The sequence below is a fragment of the Amaranthus tricolor genome, chromosome 15 (genome assembly GCF_026212465.1).
Source record: "Amaranthus tricolor cultivar Red isolate AtriRed21 chromosome 15, ASM2621246v1, whole genome shotgun sequence".
Classification (NCBI taxonomy): Eukaryota; Viridiplantae; Streptophyta; class Magnoliopsida; order Caryophyllales; family Amaranthaceae; genus Amaranthus; species Amaranthus tricolor.
This window is the reverse complement of record NC_080061.1, coordinates 17556721-17581650: the sequence shown is the minus strand read 5'-3', so window position 1 is coordinate 17581650 and position 24930 is coordinate 17556721. Positions and strand designations below refer to the sequence as shown.

The window sequence follows — 24930 nt, the reverse complement described above, 5'->3', positions numbered from 1 at the left end:
CTTCATCAGTGCATGAATGCTCAAATGCATCAAGAAAATCGGAAAAACATCCCACAACAAACTTATGCAGTATTGCAGCCTCTTTGTAATCCTTCCTCCTCTTTATATTGTCTAGATAGTGAACAATTTTGTGTTGGGTATCAATAACAACTAACACGTGATGTTGTTATTCAACAAGAGTGCCATGAACGAAAAATAAGAGAAAAAAAAATCAATATTACACACATCAGTAACACATTTAAATTAATAATTCTATGAATATCTTGTTTAATAAGTATATTGGATTGTTTTTCTTAGAATGGACTGATACAACATGATTATTGCGGCACATTAGATAATAATTGAGAAAAAAAATATCAATACAATTATTCTGTAATGTGCCTTAATAATCAAGTTATATCTATCAATTCCAAGAAAAACAATCTAAAATAAAATTTAATATTCTCATATATCAAACAATTATACAATTATACAAGTTTATTCTAACAACATCAAATAAAAATAAATGTATCATACCATGTTTGTCTTTTTTATGTCAGCATCGGCTCTAATCAAATTAACATGAATTTCCCAAGCATCAACAACCTCGACCTTCAAGTCATTCGCTTTCTCATCGTGCATTTCAGACATTAACATACCCAAAGCACGCTAATACGTGAAACCAAACAAAAAAAATGAATATTATGTACAATAAAAACAAACAAAGCTGCTAAAGGTATTACACACTTATGCAGTGTTGGGATGTGAATAAAAATGCTTTTAATTCTTTATCAGGCACAGGCTACTCCTGATTTCTTTCAATCATGTTCGAATAAACTGCCCAACAATCAAAAACTACCGACGAAATCTTCTCATTATTTTTCAAAGTGAATGCTTCCTTGCATGATAAAGCATAAAAATCACCAAATGCAAATATATCTTCACTGAAAAGCAGAAAACAAACAATAAAAAAAAAAACATATAACAAAAGAATGTAAGAAAACGAGAAAAACACGAAAATAAATTATAGTTCAGAGAACTCACAACTTATCCATTGTTTCCTTTAGGAAACAATAATCCATAACCTCCTTCGCTAGTGAATGAAACTCTTTAAATATTTCCTTGTTTGTGATCATTAACTGGGACACATATGGGACGTCAACACCGCATGGCCCCAGGTTGATAGAACAACATTCTTTCAAAGCCGATGGAATGTTTGTTACATCAGGCTTTTCTTGATATTGGATAGGAGTAGACTGCCCAGCAGCATTAACATCCACATTTTTAGATCCATTTGTTTTTTGAATTACATGTTCAACAAGTGCATCAACTGAAGACAACCAATTATTATCTTTAAATATTTGTTGTGTAACAGACACAACACCCTCATCTTGAACAGTCTTTTTATAGCTTCATCCAACCTCTCCCTATATGTGTGCACCACAACATCAATGTCTCTTTTCAACAACAAATAAGCCTCTTGAGCTGACTGTTAAAAATAAAACAAATACATCAACATTTAAGATCTTCACAAAAAGGAAACAACTAATATCTTATATGAAACATTTCAGATATTAAGAAATACAATTTATGAAAGTAAGTTAATTCAGTCAATAAAAAATACATATAAATTATTAACATAAAATCATCACTTATACATTAAAAGCCAACAATTAACAATTTAACAAATTCAGTTGTGAAAATGTAATGCAATTGAATAAAAATGAATTTCAATTTTGATTTTAAACCTAGTAGCTACATGCTTAAATTGGTCATACGGCAAAAACGATAAAAAGATAACAAATAAGAAAAATAATAACTCACATCTTTGGCCATTTTTTTGATGTTAGCATCCTTAACACTATCTGGAATTTTGAACTTCATAAACTCATTTCCATCTATATTCATACAGCCCTCATAGACATCTGCATGAAAATCTTCACCAACAGCTTCACAGTCACCCTTAGTCAACAGCACTATAAAACTTTTCCTCAAGCACATATTCTGTTTGTACGTCACAAATAGGGAATCCATCTAACTGCATCATACCATTCCCAAAACCAGCCTCATTTGCTCATTGAACCTAATTTTGAGCATTTGATCAGAAATATTCTTAACCAGTGGCAGTGTCTTCGGAAACCTCTGCCCCTTGAGCCAGGTTTTAGAACGCGTTGAGCCAGGTTTTAGAATGTGTGCAATTCAATGCGTTGAACCAGGTTTTAGAATGCGTGCAATTGAAGAAGCAAGAATTGATAATGTATAATGACACCAATCAAATGTAGGAATATAATTTACATCCTCCATAACAGGAAGAAAATTATATCCAATCTTATGCTCAGGCAGTGGAGCCAAGATTGTAGAATCTGCATAAAGCACAAACAACTGCTTAAACACTTCCCATCCATGAGGATAGTCCTTAAACCTATCCAATACCATATGTGTTTTTAACTCATCATCGTCACCAACCCCCAGAATTTTCCTCCAATTAATTACTAATTCCTTATTGTTACGTCCTTATTAATTTGCGAGGATTAATAGGCAAGCCAAAAATATCATTAACATCAGCAGCAGTAATATAATACTCCCTCTCAATTTTACCATTAGGAATATGTTGAACCCAACCACTAGGGTCAAAATTTGAAATATGATATGCTAAAATCCTTGGAGGATATTTAGTAATCTTATTATCTAACATACCACCAAAACCAATCTCTCTGACATAATCTATCTGACCATTAGATAGATGAACTTTAGAACTATTCAATTCCAAAAAACCCCAAACCTTACAATTTATTTTTATTTCCTTTTCAACCCTGAACAAAAAATCAAACAAAAAAAATTGTATATGCATCATCATTTACATAAATAAAGCTAAACGAAAACAAAGAATTATCAATAAAAATGTTTGAGTTTATCAATTTCAGTTTTAATATTAAGAGCATCAATTATTAAAACTAAAAAAAGAAACTAATAATAAAATAGACATAATACTTATAGTTGTAACTTTCAAACTTATCACTATCAATTATTAACTAAAAGGATAGGACTTCAATTTTAAACTAATATACATCAATTCTTAACTTAAATATAATAATTATGAAACAAAACAAAACAATCATGCATTAGTCAAAAAATGTTGAGCTTATTTCATTTCAGTTTTGATATTAAATGTATGAATTTTTAACAAGAAAAAAAAATAATAAAAACATATAAGTCAATACTTATGTAAGTAAGTTTCTAACTAATCATTGTCAGTTATAGAACACAACACAATTATCATGCATGTAAATATTAAACTTAAGAGAATCAATTGTAAATCTAAACACATCTATTTCATGCTAAAACCTACAAAAAATAAACAGAATACATACAGTCCTTCCGGAGTGCAAATCACAGTAACTTGTTCCTTCAATCTATTACGTGCTTGTTTCTCTTTAACAACAGTCAACTTCTTGGTAGAATCATTATTCTTCTTAAACTATTAAGCGATTGATTTTTTCGACATTCCTTTCTTTTTCGAAACGATAGTTAGAGGCAACACCTCCTTGTTTCTCTTTTTTAAGACAACCATTGTTTGAAAAAATCAACAAAGAACCTACAAAAACCGCGAAAAAATGAGCCCTAAAAAAATCAACACGAACAAAAAGAAAAAACAAAATCAACATACAAAAACTAGATGAATAAAATAAAAGAAACAAAATCATCACGAAAAAGAACAGAATGTGAAAAATCAATAGATAAAAAATATACAAAAAATGAAGACGATAACATAAAACACAATCTCGCCATGCAAAACTTGAAAAAAAAGAAAAGAAATTCAACAAAGAAGAATAACAGTTCACCAGTTGTAACACCCCTGAATTTGCAAAACCTTAAACGAAACCAAAATCGTGAAGGGTGGGAGGAAATTCGGGTGTTACATAAAAAGAAAATGAAAAGAATTTAAATAAGCATTAATGATTAGCTTTAAAAGATAAGTGGAAATATCGGCAGCATTTCTACTAAAAACTGAGGATGTGACAAGGATATGAAAATACATAACTTAACTAAACTAATCTGAGGCCTTCAATGCCTTTCAAAATATGTTACGACGGAAAGATTCATCCTCGGCTCCTCAAATCATCAACTCTAACGCGGCTCGTGATTCCAGTGTTAACGCATCGATTTTGACGGATACTAAAGAAGTATTCTTACTGCCATACATCCAAAAAACTAAGCAGCGGAACTATGGATCACACAAGGAGTCACATGGCAACATACAAAGGAATTATACAACCCCAAAAAGAAAACTTTACAGGTATTGTAAAAGCGACAAAGCATTAAGCTACTTGTATAAAAATTGCTACGATCATACTCCACTCGTGCCCCGAATACCTCTTACGTCAAACTATGATCCTCCTGCTGCTCAACATAATGACCATAATCAAACGTATCATAGCAGGAAAATCATAGAAAGTCATGGTGAAAAAACAAAAAACACATACACGTCAGTAATCAATGAACTTATAACGATTAGAATCATAGAACAAGGGGATAGACGACGACATAACACATCAATAACGAATCTACTCATCTGTCTAAACACTTATATTTACTCATGATTTCTTTTTCAACTACTAATCCCTCGAAGGATATTCAAAAGTAGTGGATCTTTTCTCTATTCATGGCATAGTGACATGGCCAAGGGCATTATCGGTGACCCGGCGCCTATGACAAAATACGAGCTCATACCCCCTGCAGCTGACCCTCTCGGGTCCTACCTTCGAGAAAAACTAACACACTGAGGTACCAAACCAGAGAAGAAGCCACCATATTAGGGTTTGCCAGGCTTGCATGGTAACACCTCTATCAAGGGGCAGCATCGGCCAACCGGTGCCCAATGACAGAAGTATGCTCATACCCCCCTTACGGTGATCCCGTCGGATCTCACCTAGTGGACTACTAGATCAACTGGACATAAATCGAGTTGAGTCATGCCAACTAATCAAAATCAAGGCTCAATAACTGATGCGTGTATGGGATGAACGTTCCAAGAACACGATAAACTCAACCAAGAACCGATGTTAAGATCAAATAACACGCAATGACACACACAAGATACTCCTTCTGTTTTGAACAACAAACAAGAAGGTTGGCCAGAACAACTCCAAGGAGTGGTCCTAATGCCGTGGATAGAGACAAATAACCCGCACTAGATTGATTGGCCTCTTCCTCACACTCCAATTGAAAGGCACTCTTTCAATCTTTGTGGAATTAACCCGGAAACTCACTTTACTTTCACTCACAAAGGACTCTCACGGAACAGCAATTGAACAACAATTACTTGAGAAATTTTTGTATTGATTAATCTGAACTGTTTTATTACAAGGGATTAGGCCTCTTATTTATAGAGCTATGAGACCTTCTAAAAGAGCTAAGCCTAAGCCAAACCATAATAACGGCTAAAAAGTATCACGTGGCCATCATGTGCACGTTTTAAGTACAAATAGACAAAAAAGAACACTAATTATTCTGGTATGATATCAGCTGACCAGGGGACCTTGACCTCCCTTTCTTGGTGTCTTAATGTGATCGTTAGGAAGCACTTAAGGTCTTGATGGAAAGTTCCATGTATAGAGATTCCAAAACTACCCTTGGTGTATCCTAGGATGCTTAGGTTGCCTCTATGGAAGGGCTCGAAGGTCTGCTGCTCAGTAGGTGATGGCTGGTAGTTCTGGATCAGCCATTATCAAATATCAGGCGAACACACGACCTTGTTGCTGTTCTCGTGGGTTCTGTGAGGACTCTTTGTGCTAACTCTGAGTCTTGGCTTCTTCTTTCTTGTCTAAAGATGCCATTGTTTGAAATCCCACGCTCATACATACTCCAGGTTAGCCTTTCCAATGCTCGCAAGGTAAGCTGGTCGTCAGATGGTTGCTCTGTTGTCTGCTGACCAGAATGCATGTTATTGTATTGCTTGAGTGTTGTTGTGAGGTTCTTTATTGATTCCCCTTGACTTTGCCATGCTTTAATACTCATGTTTGGTCTAGATTGGAGATGGTCTTTGGTTGACTTGCCCAAATCAACCCTCAAGTCATTAGGTTCAATTATGTCTAGGTTAGTAGCATCAATGGTCTTGATCCAATTATTCTCTTCATGATTTGTTTTGGCTTGTGTGGCTTGTGAGCTGTTCATATTTGGATCATTCCCTCCTTCTTTAAACAGAATTGTCCTCAATTCTGCGTTGCTCTCATGCCTTTCTGTATTGTTAACGGTGAAAACCTTTGAGATGAGGTCCAAATACTCCCATATCAAAGTTCCTTCCTGCAGCTTTTCACATTTGATGTCGTTGTCTGGGGTGGTATTGCATTGCTCCTTTTCCTTTATGTTATTCATTTTGAGTTCCTCTTTTGGTTGCAGTATCTTCTGACTATCTGGAAAGTACCTACAACAAAAAGAAAAGTCAACAATTGTGTCTTCTATGAAATAAAAACCACTCATATCACAACATGTAGATGAGTTTTCCATATGCATTTTGTTTATTTCAATATCATCAATATTCATAGATTGAATCAACTCAAAATCTACTGCTTCATCCTCTGCTGTTTTCAAGGTTTTGGTTTGCTGTTGGATTTGGTTCTCACTAATTTCTTTGGTGAGCATATGCACAGATTTTCTCTCATCCTGAAACCCTTTGTAGCATTCACTTTTATTCAAGACATAGTTTGCTTTCTTATCTACCATGGAATGAACACCATTCACATCACAGTATGCAGATGGATTTTTTAAATGCAATTTATTTAATTCAACATTATCAATAGGTATAGTTTTAATCAACTCAGTGTCTAATATGTGATGGAGTGCTTCATCCTCTAATGATTTCAAAGCTTCGCTTTGCTGTTGGGTTTGATCTTCACTGATTTCTTTAGTGAACAGTTGCACAGTTTCCTTCTCCTTCTGAATTTCTTTGTAACATTCACTCTTATTCAAGACATAGCTTGCTTTCTTGTCTGCCATGAATTGAAAATCATTCTTATCACAGCATGCAACTGATCTTTCCTGATGTAGTTTGTTTATCTCATTATCATCTTCAGCCAAGGGTTTAATCAACTCACAATCTAATGCCTTATCTTCTAATAATGTCAAGGCTTTGGTTTGTTGTTGGACTTGATTCTTACTAATCTTTTTATTGAGTAAATGCACAGATTCTCTCCCATTCTGAACTCCCTTGTAACAGTCACGGTTAGTCAGAACATAACTTGTTTTGTTTAGTTTGTTAGGAGTAGTCATGGTCTTACATGGAGGTAGGGGTGTAAGATTTGTTAATTTTCCCTCATTTTGGACAAGTCTGGTCACTGCATATGCGAGTTGTTGAATGGCAAGAGCCATCTCACCCAACCTCTCATCAGTATTCATCTTGTCCTCAATACCACAATGCAATAAACAACAAGTTTTCAGGAACAAAGATGAATGCACAAACAACCTCAAACACAGTACAATTGAATTGGTGCTTTCTGACTGTAATGAGAGAAGCAAAATTTCAGATGCATAATCAATATGCACTCACTGTTAGTTTCCAAGAACAAGCATAAATGAATTGAATTTTTTCTAACAGCAGTAGGTCATGCAATGACTTAGGTGCTCAGACAATATCAATAACACGGCAGGAATGCAAATAATGTCTTCTATTAGTAACAAGAAATGCAAAAATTTTGGCTGTACAATCAATATGTATTTACTGTTAATATTCAAAAATAAGTATAATGAGTTAATATTTTCTGATAGCAGCAAATAAGGTGATATTTTCAGATGCACAATAAGAATTAAGAACACAGCACAGATGGGTTCAATGCCTTCTGACAGTAATGAGAAATCAACAAGCAACACTTGGATTTTAGATTCTTTGGAATTGTTACACCAAGATTCTTTGATTAGGATCAATTTTATCAAATCCCACAAAAAGAAAAACAAAATTTCTCACAAAAGTAATAATGCACACGAATTTCTGGGCAACAAAAGAATTCTGACACTAACTTTGGTTTTCTATTTCTAAATGTGATAATGCAATGAAAAACCGAGGATGTGATATTATGGATTAAACGCAATGCTCATGTAAGACTCTATCTTATCTAATTTAAAAAAAATCAGAATATGCAGCAAGGAAAAGAAAACAACAATGAACAGCAACACACTTGAACAAAACAGAACAATTTCTTAAAATCTGACTTCTGTGGCTATTATGCAATGTGTAATCTTGATGAAAACCAATTTGCACGTGATTTTAAGTGAGTTGTTATTGAAAACCTTTATTTCACGTGATGGATATGGCAAGTAATGTGAGCAAAATAGAAATACCACCCGATCTCAGAAAATCAGATTCTTGAGAATCTGTCTTCTGTGACTTGGTGTGCAATGTATAGCACCAAAGCGTTCAACACCAATTTTGTGAATAACTTGTGATTATTTTGTTTACACTAATCAATCAAAATATAACTGAAATGAAAAAGAATGCAGAAATTCCACCTGTGAACACAAGAACAGAATCTTGAAATTTCAAGATTTCTGTTTCTGCAGTTGGAAAATACTTGCGCCAAATTTTGCACACAACGTGAAATCCAATTTTTATTTCAAGAACTCAAAGTTAAGACACTAACCTTGATTGCTCTAAAAGGATTTGATGAAATTCTACGTCTACAAAAAGATATGCATAAAATTCTCACCAGACAGATTGTAGGATTCAATTCAGAATGAAGTAAGGCTTTTCTTGATTTTCCGGCCTTTCACAACCAAACGCTTGCCCTCTTCGTGAACCGTGCTCTGATACCAAGTTGATGCGTGTATAGGATGAGCGTTCCAAGAACACGATAAACTCAGCCAAGAACCGATGTTAAGATCAAATTACACGCAATGACACACACAAGATACTCCTTCTGTTTTGAACAACAAACAAGAAGGTTGGCCAGAACAACTCCAAGGAGTGGTCCTAATGCCGTGGATAGAGACAAATAACCCGCACTAGATTGATTGGCCTCTTCCTCACACTCCAATTGAAAGGCACTCTTTCAATCTTTGTGGAATTAACCCGGAAACTGACTTTGCTTTCACTCACAAAGGACTCTCACGGAACAGCAATTGAACAACAATTACTTGAGAAATTTTTGTATTGATTAATATGAACTGTTTTATTACAAGGGATTAGGCCTCTTATTTATAGAGCTATGAGACCTTCTAAAAGAGCTAAGCCTAAGCCAAACCATAATAACGGCTAAAAAGTATCATGTGGCCATCATGTGCACGTTTTAAGTACAAATAGACAAAAAAGAACACTAATTATTCTGGTATGATATCAGCTGACTAGGGGACCTTGACCTCCCTTTCTTGGTGTCTTAATGTGATCGTTAGGGAGCACTTAAGGTCTTGATGGAAAGTTCCATGTATAGAGATTCCAAAACTATCCTTGGTGTATCCTAGGATGCTCAGGTTGCCTCTGTGGAAGGGCTCGAAGGTCTGCTGCTCAGTAGGTGTTGGCTGGTAGTTCTGGATCAGCCATTATCAAATATCAGGCGAACACACGACCTTGTTGCTGTTCTCGTGGGTTCTGTGAGGACTCTTTGTGCTAACTCTGAGTCTTGGCTTCTTCTTTCTTGTCTAAAGGTGCCATTCTTTGAAATCCCACGCTCATACATACTCCAGGTTAGCCTTTCCAATGCTCGCAAGGTAAGCTGGTCGTTAGATGGTTGCTCTATTGTCTGCTGACCAGAATGCATGTTATTGTATTGCTTGAGTGTTGTTGCGAGGTTCTTTATTTATTCTCCTTGACTTTGCCATGCTTTATACTCATGTTTGGTCTAGATTGGAGATGGTCTTTGGTTGACTTGCCCAAATCAACCCTCAAGTCAGTAGGTTCAATTATGTCTAGGTTAGTAGCATCAATGGTCTTGATCCAATTATTCTCTTCATGATTTGTTTTGGCTTGTGTGGCTTGTGAGCTGTTCATATTTGGATCAATAACTAGGGAATCACTTCGATACCACACATAACCATAATGCGTTCTCTACTATTTAGGAATTTGTTCTCATAGTCTCCTAATGTTTTCATTCTACTTACCTATAACATTGTTATGACTATTCGATAGCATAGTTCACAATCTGGTGCTCTATAATTCTAATACAATGCATCTAATAAAAAATATTGATAATACTTTGAAACAATGAATATGATAGTTAATTACTGCGTATACGTACCTGTAAGCGTCACTGCGCGACAAAAATCACAAAAATCACCCAACTATGGTTCTACCTTCCTCTTATGAACTGGGAACGTAGACAAGTTTGGAGTAGAATTAATAAGCCTATTTGTCTCCACTTAAGAGTATCTAAATGCTAGAACAAGCTATCATTCATCCATTCAAGTAACTTTCACTTATTCTATTTCATACTAAACCAATTCACATACTAAATCTATACTTGTTCATAAGTTATGACATTAACTCAATAATCAAATAAGCTTTCACATTCACTAACCCGACGATCAAATAAGCTTTCACAACAACATAGTGTACTTTATGACCATTTCTTCAAACCTAAGAGACTCGAGTTATAAAACCACTTCACCATGTCATGCCATACTAATAACATTTATACAAAAATATTAATACTAATAACCTATAATGATGTTGATGCTAGTGATAACCTCAAGGTGTGGTATAATTTACTACAACATACAAATTACTCATGATGACAAAGAATATGAAACGAAATACTTCCTCTAATAATTTGTAACAATAATAAAAATGGTTTCTGTCTACTTCAACAATGATAATATTTAACTCTAATAGCTACGACCACACCACAATTTACTAACATTAATACTTGATAATATAAACAATAACCATCATCATTTTTATATAATACAAGAAACAATTAACACCCACTTTTTGTGACTAAAATTCTCAACCATTTATAACTACTATTATCACCGGTCACAATATAATCACATTTTCAAATCAAATACCAATCTATTCAAGTTCTAAAACAAATGCAAACACAAAAGTAGTACAACTATTATCATTTCTATTCATACTTTAACCCTAATTGATAGATATATATTCAAATCATCACTTAAACTCTTACCCATCATAAGATTTAATAGAAATAAAATAAAATCAACACAAAATCCATAAATTTGATACAAATTTCCAATTCAAAACAAGAATAAAAATCAATTTGGGGAGAGAAGATGGCTTACTAGGATGAAACAAGAGAAGGGGGTGAAGAGGAAAATGGGTAGTATGGTGGTGGACCACAATTGGTGGTCGTGTGGGGCAGCATCCACTACTGGAGGAAAAGAAACGCAGCAGCAGCTGCTCTTGGGAGGGCCTACAGCCGCCTGTTGCTAGAGGAGGGTGAAGGTGGTGGCCGTTGCTAGTGGAGGAGGAGAAAGGTGCTGCTGTTTGTAGAGGACAGGGGGGCTGCTACTACTGTTCTGTGGTGGTGTTGAGCGTGAGGGAGAGGAGAAAATGAGGGAGAGAGGAGAGTAATGGCGTGAGACTTCAAGTGAGGCAACGAGTGTTCTAGTCTTAAAAAAAAAAACTTAACTCATCCTTTTTATATTATTTATCTACTAATTTATTTATTTATTAATTTATTTATCTACATTCATCTTCTTGTGAGGGACCTTTGTGTGCTCACAAATTTTGATAAAATAATAATTTCGTTTCAAACCTCTTATTTTAGTAATCGCAAATCTATTTTTAATATGATATGCTAATATTTAAATGTATGAAATTTATCAAAACTAATTCAAAAAAAATAATTTAATATAATTATAAAATCTTCGAAAGTTATTAAAATATTAAATAATAACGTAATAAAATCTTGGGGTGTTACACTTGTGATGGAAAAAGATGAGAGAGATGAAGAAAACGAAAATGGAGGAAGGAGAGAATATGGAAAGTTTTAATAAGGGAAGTTATGAAAAGAAGGAAATTATTGAAGGAAATAATGGGGTTACTAAAACAAATCGTCAAATCAATCAAATTTGAATTCATATTAAAAAATTGAAAAAAAAAGGGAAAAATAGAGGAAAGTAATGGGGGTGCATATCACGCCCGTGAAATTTGATCGGCCCACTATTGGTCTTAACAGTCTCGTCCAAATTTTCATGAACAATTTTCATACTATGTTTATGTAATCATCATACCTTGTACGATTTTAGCATTGGTGTAAACAACACTAGTGCAAAAAAATGTCTGTTGAGTTGGTTAAAAAAGTATAATTATGTTTTTTAATGCACGATGCAAATGAATTAGTGTCAGTTTCAAACGACATAAGGAGATATTTATTTACATCTGTTGCTTAGGACTCACAAAAATGGTAACAAGATAAAAAACACAAGAAAAACATAACACAACAAGTGGAAGCACAAACACACAATATAATGAATTAATGATGTATCTCCCTAAAATAATATGTACTTTCATTAATTCATTCAACAATACACTAATAAATAAACCTCATACTTGAGAACAAGCTCTCAAGATTAAAATCTTACCTTACACCAGAGATCACCTTCAATACCAATGCAAAGAAGAAGAAAAGTTGTCTTAGTATTCACCCTAACCCATCTCTACGTATCAGCCTTTTCACCTTACATTCAATAAAAAATAAGCTCCTATATAATGCTTACAAACTTCTAGAATAAATTATGACTTGTAGACCTTTCGATGCCCAAGGACAAAAAAAAACAGAAAAGTACCGACCCTTCAAGTCATGACCTGCCGCTCAAAATAGAAGGGACCACGCTCGAATGAGCATCATTTGCTTTGAAGACATTGCATGTTTTGTGCTATTGCCTCGTCTGAGGTAACCATCCTCCATGCCTTTTCTCGTTTAAGGCATGGTCCAACACGTTTGTGAAGCCTCTTCTTGCCATGATCAAAGCTTCCCTTGCATTGTCCAAAGCATTCCATTTGCTCCATATTGATCACCCATGAAGTGAACCAAACCTTAAGTCATCACAAATCATCTCACCTTCGTCCTTCTTCACAAAACTACAAGACATGACATGTGCGACGATGTGGTCAAACTCATCTCTATTTTTTGAAGATTTGACACTTGCTTCAACAACTCCTCCTATATTCTTTATAAAATACTAAAGGTGTCAAAAATATTCCAATTGATTAAATAATTAAGAGAAATTTATGTTTAAGTATCCAATAATGTTTGGCCGGTAGGTAATATTTTAAGAATTTTTCATGAATTTTAGTTTGATAGTACTTTTAATCGTTATTTGTAAATTATTAAATAAGAAAATATAAAATATATACTACATGACCTCTTTTTGCACTTAAAAATTTTGTAGATAACTTATAAAACTTTTTGTGGATAACTTATATGGACATGTATATCATAAAACCCAGAAATTTATGGACTTCATGAATATTAATGTTTTATCAGTATTAATGACTAAATTAATTATTAAAAATAACAGAAATAAACTATTTCACTTTAAATTTCTTAAGAAACGCATAATATAACTTCTGGAACATAAAAAAATTTACATTAATTATTGGTAATTAATTAATTTTTATTATTTAAATGGTAAAATTTTTTATTATTAAAACGGCTAATTTAGTGAATAAAATTAGAAAGCTTTTAAAATTAGATCACCAAATTAAATGATTACGAATAAAATTGCAGACTCTTAGCGTAAAATAATTTAACTCTAATAATTTATAAATTTTATGAGTTTAAATTATTATTAGAATATTGTTAAACTTATTCAATAACTAAAAATCATAAATTCACTATTAATTAAATAATTCATAGAAATTATTACAATGATTTAGAAATAACTTATATGACTCAGAAAGGTTGACCTTGTTGGAGAGTGACTTTATTATTTTATTTTTTTAAATTATTATTTTACATGGCGATAAATCGTAATTGTTGAGAAAATGTTATTTCTATGAAATCTTTTTTATAACTTTAATAAATAAATGAAAGATACGCTGGTTGTTTTGAATTAAATTCATAACTATTTAATTATATTTATTTTACTTTAAATAGGTTAAAGAAAGTCTTGAAAAACATTTAGTAAATCTCATTAAATTAAGATGTTGGAATTTAAGTAAGCTTTGAAGGTGTTTCTTTTCATTCTTTGTCGTGATGCCCTAATATAATACAAGTATTTACACATGATGTATTTGAGAATTTCACAAGCAAGTATGTTTAATATTACGTGAAAAAACATTATGTTTTACGAAAGCATGTTTACCCCGTGTCGAAAATATTTACAAATATGATTTATGAGGTTACAAAGAAAAACATGTTAATACAAAGTGAAAATAACTTGAATATCAAGTAAAGTGATATAAATAAAATATATATGTATAAAGATGTTGGGTACAAACTTCACGACAAAGGTTATGTATGTAGCTGGGCACAACAAAGGTTATACCTGATTTTAACACAATACCATTATATTAGAATCAAGTCTGTTGCATGAATGGTAGATCGCCTGCCAAAAAGAGTCATAGAATGAAAATGTTTGCATCATTTAACTATATACTATTACTGCTAATAGAAATAATGTTTTTTTGAAGGTGCTTTTATAAGCATTTGAACCATTAATTTGAGCTAAGATTGGTATTATGATTATTAATTTGAGCTAAGTGAATTACATATAAAATTCCTAAACAGGCTTACGAATTCAAAATGAATTTATCTTTAACAAAATCTTTATAACTTGTTTGACGGACACTAGTGTATTATACTCAGTCTTTCGCTAATACTATGCATTTGTGCGTTTTGCAATGGTTTTTTTAATGTGAACACCCATGCAACCTTAGAGGAGTGTTAGAGGAGGAGTTAGGATTGAACCTGAGATGGATTAGGACACCTTTATTTAATTAATACTTTTCCTTAGAGAGAATTTTATTTATTGAAGTTATAATTTGAACTTTTAGGACTTTTTTCGATATGGTTGTAAATTTTCTATTTTTGACTGCTAAGACCTCCGTTTTAATCATGTACCATGTGATGCAATTGATTGGTGTAGTCTAAGTGTTTACTTGAACATTAGTTCACTTAAGTAACCCCTATAATTGTGTTAGAAAATTCAGTTTTCGCTTTATTGTTGCTATATTCAAATTAGTCTTTGTCTTTCTATTTTATGGCTATTACAGTTGCTATCAGAGCTAAGATTTTGGAACCATGTCTAAAATTTGGAAAATTTAAAGCACTAGTAAGATCTAGAACGGTTAAAGTCCAAAATAAACTTAAGAAAATTAGGAAAAACAAATATCTACTGGAAATTATTACCAAAATGAGGATTTAAAAGGTAAAATATACATAAATTATAAGATTTAAAGTTAACTATAATTATTAAGTAAACTAGAAACCTTAAAAGGATAATAAAATCACGATGACAACCTTGAATAAGGAATTAAAAGGTAGAAGCATGATTTAATGTTGTGATTAAACAATAAATTCTTTTATTGATATATAAATGATTAAGTTATAAACATTTTTAATAACTTTCAAGATCATGCCCTATCAAGTAAGAAAAAGTATCATTAGGGACTCTGGAGAATGTTATGCACATGTTTACTCACAAGTATTAAGGGATGATGGTAATAATTGATTATTGATTATGGCAGAAACACAAGAAGAAACATGGATTCCCAAGCTCAGCTTGATTTATTGAACCTGCAACTCAGTTATTTAGGTAACAATGCCCAACTAGTATAGTAAATAGATAACAAAAACCCAAATGTGGATGAACAGACAAAGTTCTATAAAAGAATTGCTTCCCGCAAGCCTATGACTCATCACTGTGATGTTGATCTAATTCTAATTAAAGACTAGATCGATGAGATAGAAAACATTCTGGAGGTTGTGAACAGCCTAGACAACCTAAAAGTTAAGCTAGCTTCTTACCACTAGACAGGCCCCACAGGCCCCATAAAAAATATGTTGGGGAGCCTTGAGAAACACTACTGCTATTGATACACCCACTTATGAACCAACACAACCCATGAACTTGACATGGGAAGACATACAAAAATTAAGGAAAATATTCTATGCGATGACACTTCAGCGAAAAAAAAGAAAACTGAATTACTTTACTTGACGCAACTTCCCTTTAGCGTCACTGAGTACGCTAAAAAGTTCATGGAGCGAACCAGTGTTCCTCCCAGCCATTGAGGCTATGAAAAAGGCAAAGTTCTTCGATGACTTTTACTTCAAGTACCAAAAAAAAGGGAAGAGGATGTCAACTAGAAGAGGTTTGGTAACAAAAAGGGAAGAAATGGCAAGAGATAAAGGTTAAAGGGAAACTCTTGGAGAAATCAGTTAAACACTATTACACATCCAAATAACCACAACCGAAACAACAATCAAAGAATGAACCCATACACCCTAATTATTACTAGAAACAAATTTGCAATTAATGCAATACATGGCATGCAAAGGGGGTGAATTATAATGGAAAAGAAATTTTCCTAAACTGCAATAAGCTTGGTTATAAGCAAGCAACTACTGGGGAGGAAACAAGGGAAACTCATGAAATATAGGAGCTAGACCATCGGGTTATCTTAAAGGAAACTTACATCCTAGGATAGAATACTAAAGAAAACTAGTTCTTTATCTACTGGTGGCTAGCGTCCTAGTAGGAACTTCTTCTTTGCAATCATAGCAACCAAAGTGCATAACTCATCTGCTCCTAGCACTAGAGGTGCAATTCTTTCAGAAATATTTGTATTGCATGGTAAATTCACTTAAGGTTATTTGAGTCTAGGATGGATAAGTCATATGTCTCTAACTCTTTAACATTCTCATTAAAATGTTTAATGAATGTATATGTTATGAGACATAGTGTAGGCTTACATGATGGATCAACCGTATCATGTGATACATGATCTGGTCATTAATGAGCACATTTACGACTCACATTATTGTGTCAAGTGCCGCGGTATTCAGTTGATATTATGCATATTACGCGTAATCTTACCTTGTTCTTGTCTTGAGTTCTTTCGTGGTTATTTTAGGTGTTTTCGAATGCATCATAGACAATTTCCATGTTTTTGAAGCTTTGGCATGCATTTTGAGACTTTTTCGGAAGTCATACTAAGTTCAAGAGCCCCTTGGTGCCTCAAAGATACGTATGTGCAAGAAGTTGCATTTATTTGACTAAGTCTTGACATCATTCGTCGAATGATCATGCCCCAACCCTTAAAAAGATAATCAAACAACTAGAATGGGCGAATTGACCCAACTTTAGGCAAAGCCAATGTAGGTTTAGGCAAATGAAGAAACTGTTGTTCACACACACCTTATGGTTTGGGTGAATCACATTAGTTTCGGTCTAATTGATGTAGCTTCGAGCAAACCATCCCCAGCTTTGGGTGAACCTACTTGATGTGCATGTTTTGATTTGGGCGAATCGGTGCATCTTAGGTAGAATTGTAGCAACTTTGGGCAATATGTCTTAGCTTTGGGCGAATGTTTGCTATGCAGTGAACTTCATATTGGCGGGCTTTAATCCAGATTCAATAATTTCGATTATTCAAGCCCTTTGTTCTTCGACTATAAATACTCAAATCTTTCAGTAGGTTTCATTTATGCCTATTTTGAATGCCTAGAATGCCTCAGCTTAATTTGGACATTAACCTTTATTGGTTTTCCTTTACCATATCCCCTAGATTAGAGTTTAAGCTTTCTTTAATGCTTTCGTTTATTACTTTCCTTTACATTCTAAGTTCATCATTTTAAGTATATTATTTCAAACCTTGTATTAGATTCCGGCTTTCCTTTCATTCAAGCATATCCTTTGATTGTAAGTTCTTATTTATTTATTGCTTACTAAGTTATTTATTGCTTTGTTATTGCTTTTATTACTTTGTCATTGTATTCATTGTTGTTCTTACTTCTTTTATTGCTTTGATAAAATATGTTGCTTCATTTCATTATTGCTTTATTTCTTGCTTTCTTGCTGACTTTATTCAAATTCGCCATACTTGGTTTTATTGTTTCATTTATTGCTTTTTCATTACTTTGTTTGAAAATGAGTGAGTAGTTTCTTCAAAGGTTTGATTAGTGAAACCTTATGATGGTCTTGTTCTTCGTTGTATAGAATTAGGGTTTGAGGTTAATTATGCTTGTTCGTTGACATTCGATACGAATCTTGTCCTGCCACTCATATGGAGACATAGGGCAATTATAATTCGTTTGTGTGGTCTGTGGGATCATTAACTTTCTCTCATTATTTAGAGCATCATGATTAGGTATTAGTTAATCTCCCTTGCCTAGTTTATCTCTTGTCAAAACAAACCTTCCTAAGGAGAACCTTAATTATCCCCATTTGTCTTTCATTGCTTTATATTATTTTTAGTCTTGCTTTATTATTGTCGTGATGCAAGAGCATTCGACTTATTCAATATCACACCACATGCCAATCTTTTTAACATATGGATATGGTTAATTTTGAGTCTCAAGTATATTTTTGGACAATTCTATGTTCGTAACTTTAAAAGAAAAAACGATTTTAAGTTGAACCAAGATCATGACATTCTTAACTTGGAATTATGTTGGAGATATGCAGCTGGCCCAAATGTTACTCTTGATTATCCAATATTTTTAAGTCTTATTTTATTAAAGTTTATACATTAAAAGAAGGTAGAAACAAAGTGTCTATAAATGGTTGGTTTATTTAAAATCAACATATTTAGTACATTTAATAAGAGACTTTTGGTGCTTCATTTTCTAGACCTTTAATGCTTCATTTATTATACCTTTGATGCTTCATGTACTAGACTTTTGGTGCTTCATTCTCTAGTTTTATTGCTTATTAAATCTAAGTGTTCATTGTATGTGTAAGCATTCTAGAAGTTTGTACTAAACTCTATATAAAGGGTCCTTATGAAACTAAAAAAAATCAAGTTGTTGATTAATCCTTTTAAACCTTGAGTTTATACATTGCTTTTCTTCTTGTGTTTGTCCAAAGAAATAGTAATTTCAATTATCACTTTGAGTTTGTCTTAAGTGTTAATTCTAGGAGAGATTGAGTGTGTTCTTGTCTCTAGCCTAAATCCCAAAGTATTGAGTTTGTCTTGTGAGTTGGCTCTCATCAATCTTCTTTTACTATTCTCTTTTTTATCTAATTATTCCTCTATTGTTTTTTATACAAAAAAACCCCGTTGCTTTTAATTCTAAGGGTGTTCTTCCTAATCACACTTACATCATTTGGTATCAAAAGCTTTTGGTGGATCAAAAGGGTGTTCTAATTTTTTTTTTGTTTTTGGTGCAAAAGCTCTCGGCATCTATTTTAAAAAAAAATGTTTTTTGAATGAATAGTTCTCGATATTTATAAAAACAATTATGGGCACTGGTGGAGATCTGACAAAAATGTTGCAAGTTATTACTAAAATATTAGACAACTTGCGTATAGATATATGCATAAATACGTCATTACAAAGATTAGTAGAACAATTCTTGTCCAAAATTGTAAAAAAATAAAAGAAAAAAGTAATTTATATACATACATATGTTAGTAAGAACTTGATTATCCAAATAAACATAAAATATAGTTTGAAATTTAATCTCTTATTATTTTTTTCTCATTGTGATCTATCATCTATGTATGCTTCTTCCCCGCATGCAGCTTCATAATCACTGATATATTTTGTTTTCATTCCTCCCACTTGTTCCTGTATCATTTGTATGAAGTTAAAGACCAAATTAATAAAGCGATTAATTATCTCAATGATATTCCAAAACCACAACAAAAACTAACCAAACAAGCCTATAAAACAAACAATCCACAAAACTTAAAGAAAACTATCTAAAGTATAAACAATACACCAACAGCCAACTAAGTTGACTATAAATTTCCAAAACTTTTAGCAAAACCTTAAAAATTGGACTATAAGCATATTTTAAAAATAAAATTTCAATCACAGGATCACAACCACAACATCTATTTGATATTTCATACCAAGTCAAACAATTTCTTTTTTTTTTATTCTAAGTTAAATTTCAACAAATATGAAATCAACAATGAAGAACATATTATCACCCTAACAATAAATGGATGGCAGCCCACCAATACAGTGAATTTAAATATATCAATGAAACACACTAACTTTAGAAAAGAAACTAAGAAGAGTCTAGAAACAAAAACTATCACCCTAACTAGCTCAAAAGTCATAAATAATTCACGCGATCAGAAAGAAATACACACATAAGCGAACACATGATCATACACTTTATCTCTACGATACCAAACACGACAATAACACACTTTATCTCCTTTGTATTTTGGACTATTTCCATATTTAAAAAAAATAAAATATACATTTTTTCAATCACAAAGAATCACTAGTTATATGATATTTCATACACTGTTTATCATTTGTTTAACTTCAACCAAAAAATTTCTTTCTATTTCTTCATTCTAATTGAATTCCAACAAATATCACAAAACACAATTGGCAATTGAAAACATATTATCAAAGAAAATAAAAGAAACATCTATTATTAAAATTTACGATGGTTATAATGAACATCATTACTAAATTTTATAATGGTTATGTTATTCTGTTTCTTAGTAGACAATATGCATTTTGCTTTTACTTCACATAATAAGGTTGGAATAGCAGCCCAAAAAAAGTACTAAACCTCGAATAGATTAACCTAATGCTTGGTCTACAAATTCTTAACCTATGTATGATTGTAAGATTAGTTCATAGGGTAGTAATTCTTAAATTGAGCATAATTCAGCTAAAGTTTCCAACATCCTACTAATAGTCATGTTGTAATATAAGTGATGGTCTTACAATATACATCTATAAACTATTAACAAGCATCAATACATCAGAAAAGAAACATAGAGAAAAAAAAAAAGGCATTCTCCAACTACGCCCAACTTTATTATCATTCCAGGCTAATGAACACCCCTAACTTATCCGGGAACCGAAAATCAGTACCAGCATTAATTGGGCCAGGATGTTGGCCGTTAAAAAAGCTACCCGATTAACCGGGTACGCGGCTTTCTGGGTACACGAAATGCCGGGTATCCGCTAATGAACACCCCTAATTCCATCTATACAATCCTTAAAGTATAAAATATCAAGAATCCAAATAAAAACAAATTAGTTCATCAATATCTACTCCAGGAAAAGAGTTAAAGCAAAGGATTAAAGGGCTTAAAATGCACTGTAATTGTAATTTTTACATATGAAAAATGACCTAACACACCACATTTGCAAATATCAATTGTCATATTTCACTATCAAACGATATATGAAGTCTGGATACTCAAATTGTGGCTTCACAATTAGCGTAGCAACAAAATGATCAAGAACCCCAATTCAAAACCCCAACTACATTTATTTTACTCAATGAAAAGAACCCACACACAGTTTGGAGGTTCTAGCACCATAACTCAACAACACACTTGAAAAAGCAAACAAGAACATGATGAAGAAGAAAGACATACCTTGCAATTACTTTATTTTCACATCAATTGTGCAGGTGATTATATTTAGTTATTTAAAAAAAGTCCAAAATCATATTAGATATAAAGTGGTTATTTGATAAATAATTTAAGTCTAAAATATGTTGAATTAAGTTCTAAATAAAATGACTGATGTTAATTGTCTTTATAAGATAAGGTTAAATTTATATTAAATTTAAACGTTTATTTAATAAGTAATTATACATAATTACACGTCTTATTGCTTGCTATTTTGAATAAATAATTTGCTTGATAAACAAGTTGATATTAATCATAGGCTTTCCTATAAGTATGGAGTTATTTTTAACCTCACCTAAAAAGAGGAAGAATAATTCAAATTAAGCTAAAACTTAGGAACTTTATGTAGCTTATGTTTTTCCGTTGTTATTATTTGAATTATTAAATTTTAAATGCCTTGCATGACTATCAACGTGGCAACACATCAAAGAATTGCAATAGCTAAAAATAGTAAAAAACGTGTATTGAACAAGTCTTAAGTGGAGTGTCAATTTTACTTGCAGCTCAAGGTTTGGGAGACTGATTCAGATTGACCAGAATAGCGAATAATAGGATGAAGTTTCCTTGGTTTGCAAGACTATGTTGACGCGTAATATATATATATATATATATATATATATATATATATATATATATATATATATATATATATATATATATATATATATATATATATATATATATATATATATATATACATATATATATATATATATATATATATATATATATATATATATATACATATATATATATATATATATATATATATATATATATATATATATATATATATATATATACATATATATATATATATATATATCTATATATATATATATATATATATATATATATATATATATATATGTATATATGTATATATATATATATATATATGTATATATATATATATATGTATATATATATATATATATATATATATATATATATATATATATATATATATATATATATATATATATATATATATATATATATATATATATATATATATATATACATACATATGTATACATATATACGAATTAGTTTTCTACTTACGTTGAGATTTAATATTCAATAAGTGTTGTAAACTTTATTCATCTAACTCTTTCATTTGTAATAGGATTTAGAGTTAAAAAGAGTTAGAATTTTAGTTATCATCTATGCCTAAAGCTTGGAATACTTTTTACAGTATTCATTTTGTTTTCTCTTTTGTGAGATTGGGTTTAGTACTTTTATTAGGGGAACTTGTAAAACGTTCTTCAAGGAGAAGAACGTGGTGAGAGAAAACAGGATTCGATCTCCTAACAATATTTAAGTTCTATACATGTGGTACCTAAGAAAACAGGATTAACTGTGGTAGAAAATAAAGAAGGTGTATTAGTTTCAACTAGAGTACAAAATGGATGGAGAGTTTGCATAGATTACAGAAAATTAAATGCAGCAATTAGAAAACTTCATTTCTCTCTTCTTTTATAGATCAAATGTTAGAGCGTTTAGCAGGATGTTCTCATTATTGTTTTTTAGATGAATATTCTAGGTATAACCAAATTGCCATTACTCATAAGGATTAAGAGAAAACAACTTTTACATGTTCTTTTGATAGATGCATATCGTACAATGCCTTTTGGTTTATGAAATGCTCCAGCTACTTTCCAAAGATGTATAATGTCCATTTTTTCTAAGTACGCGGCTTATATTATTGTAGTTTTTATGGATGATTTTATAGTTTATGGTGATTCATTTGACCAATGTTTAGAAAATTTGGACTTAATTCTTAAAAAGTGTATTGAAAGTAATCTCTTGTTAAATTATGAAAAATGTCACTTTATGGTGGAATAAGGTATAGTCTTAGGACATATGGTTTCTTCTAAAGGAATAGAAGTTGATAAAGCAATAATTAAGGTTATACAATCTTTACCTTATCCATCTTGTGTTAAAGATATTAGATCTTTTTTAGGGTAGGTTGGTTTTTACAGAAGATCCATTATGAATTTTTATAAAATTCTCCAACCATTATGTAGGCTCTTAAGTAAAGATGTTCCATTTGTACTTGATGATAAGTGTAAAGAAGCCTTTGATTGCCTTAGAGAAAAAATTAATAACTATACCAATTTTACAGCCTCCTAATTGGAAATTACCTTTAGAATTAATGTGTGATGCAAGTGACAAAGCAATATGAGTTGTTTTCGGGTAAAAAGTAGGATGAGATTCTCATGCGGTTTATTATGCTTCTCATACATTAGATGATGCATAAAGTAACTTTATTCTATTGTATTTGGACTTCAAAATGATCATTCTTATCTTTTATGTACTAAAGTAATAGTTTATTCTGATCATGCTGCACTTGGACATTTATTTAAAAAGAATGAATCTAAACCGAGGCTGATTAGGTGGGTTCTATTATTACAAGAATTTAATCTGGAAATTAGAGATAAATCTGGAAAGGAGAATTAGTTGTTGATCATTTTAGTAGATTAATTCTAGATTATAATATTTCTTCTCCTCTGAGTGTTGTCTTTCCAGATGAGCACCTATATGTTTTGCATGGAAAACTGCCTTGGTACCATCCAAGAAGAGATTAGCAAGGTCGTTCAAGCACCAATCAAAGGTCTATGGGATGAGGTTGATGCTCTTGACCCTATAGCTGTATGTACTTGTTCAGGATGCTCATGTCAACTAACCAAGAAAACCATAAAGAGTCAATAAAGAAGGCGTATCATTCCATTTTTAATGAAGCTTGATTCCAAGTACAAGCAAACTAGAAGTAGTCTTATAATGATGAATGAACTATCTTCTATGTCAGAGATATATGGGATATTGGTTCAAGAACAGGTCTATCAAGGTATTACCAAGGATGATCTTGGAGATATTCAAGAAAATTCTATAGAGTAGAGAAAAGAAAATATGACAAGAATAAATATTCAGCCAACAAAAAGCAAATCACCTATTGTGATCATTGCAAAATTGTAACATCCCTATATTTTCTGAATTAATAATTTTACTTATTAATATTATTTTATTAGAAAATAATTTATTAAAAAAAAACGTTACACTTTTTTCATGGAAATGGGCTAATAGATGCAATTTCAACCCAATTTCAATTCAACAATTAACCCAACCTAAATAAATTTATGATTTAATTAACAAAAAAATTCAAATAAAAAAAAGGGAGTGAAGGGACGACCGTGTTGAGAGTTTTAGAGGATTTTCTAACTCCATTTTGAGGAATTTGAAAGATTTTAATTTCATTACTAATTATAACCAATTCCTAAATCTAAACATTTTTTTTTCTATCAAACAAATCACAAAAAAAAAAAAAAAAAAAATCTCCCTTCTTTTTCTCCTCTTCACACGGCTAACTTCTACATTTTAGGGTTTCTCCCATCTTTTCTAATTCAATTGTAAGTATACTTTCTAATTATGTTTTTT

General features: G+C 31.9%; 2 protein-coding genes across 2 annotated transcripts; both read right to left on the bottom strand.

Moving 5' to 3' along the window:
* Positions 1-540: 540 nt before the first annotated feature.
* LOC130801641 (uncharacterized) lies at positions 541-2018 on the bottom strand. Its single transcript, XM_057665523.1, has 3 exons — positions 1804-2018; positions 1024-1468; positions 541-923 (listed from the first exon to the last, which is right to left on the bottom strand). Exons 1-2 carry the CDS (start codon positions 2011-2013, stop codon positions 1286-1288), a joined length of 393 nt encoding a protein of 130 aa, XP_057521506.1. The 5' UTR covers positions 2014-2018; the 3' UTR covers positions 541-923; positions 1024-1285.
* Positions 2019-5302: 3284 nt separating this feature from the next.
* LOC130801350 (uncharacterized) lies at positions 5303-11526 on the bottom strand. The gene is made up of 2 exons (XM_057665191.1): positions 11206-11526; positions 5303-6403 (listed from the first exon to the last, which is right to left on the bottom strand). Exon 2 carries the CDS (start codon positions 6352-6354, stop codon positions 5698-5700), a length of 657 nt encoding a protein of 218 aa, XP_057521174.1. The 5' UTR covers positions 6355-6403; positions 11206-11526; the 3' UTR covers positions 5303-5697.
* Positions 11527-24930: the final 13404 nt, after the last annotated feature.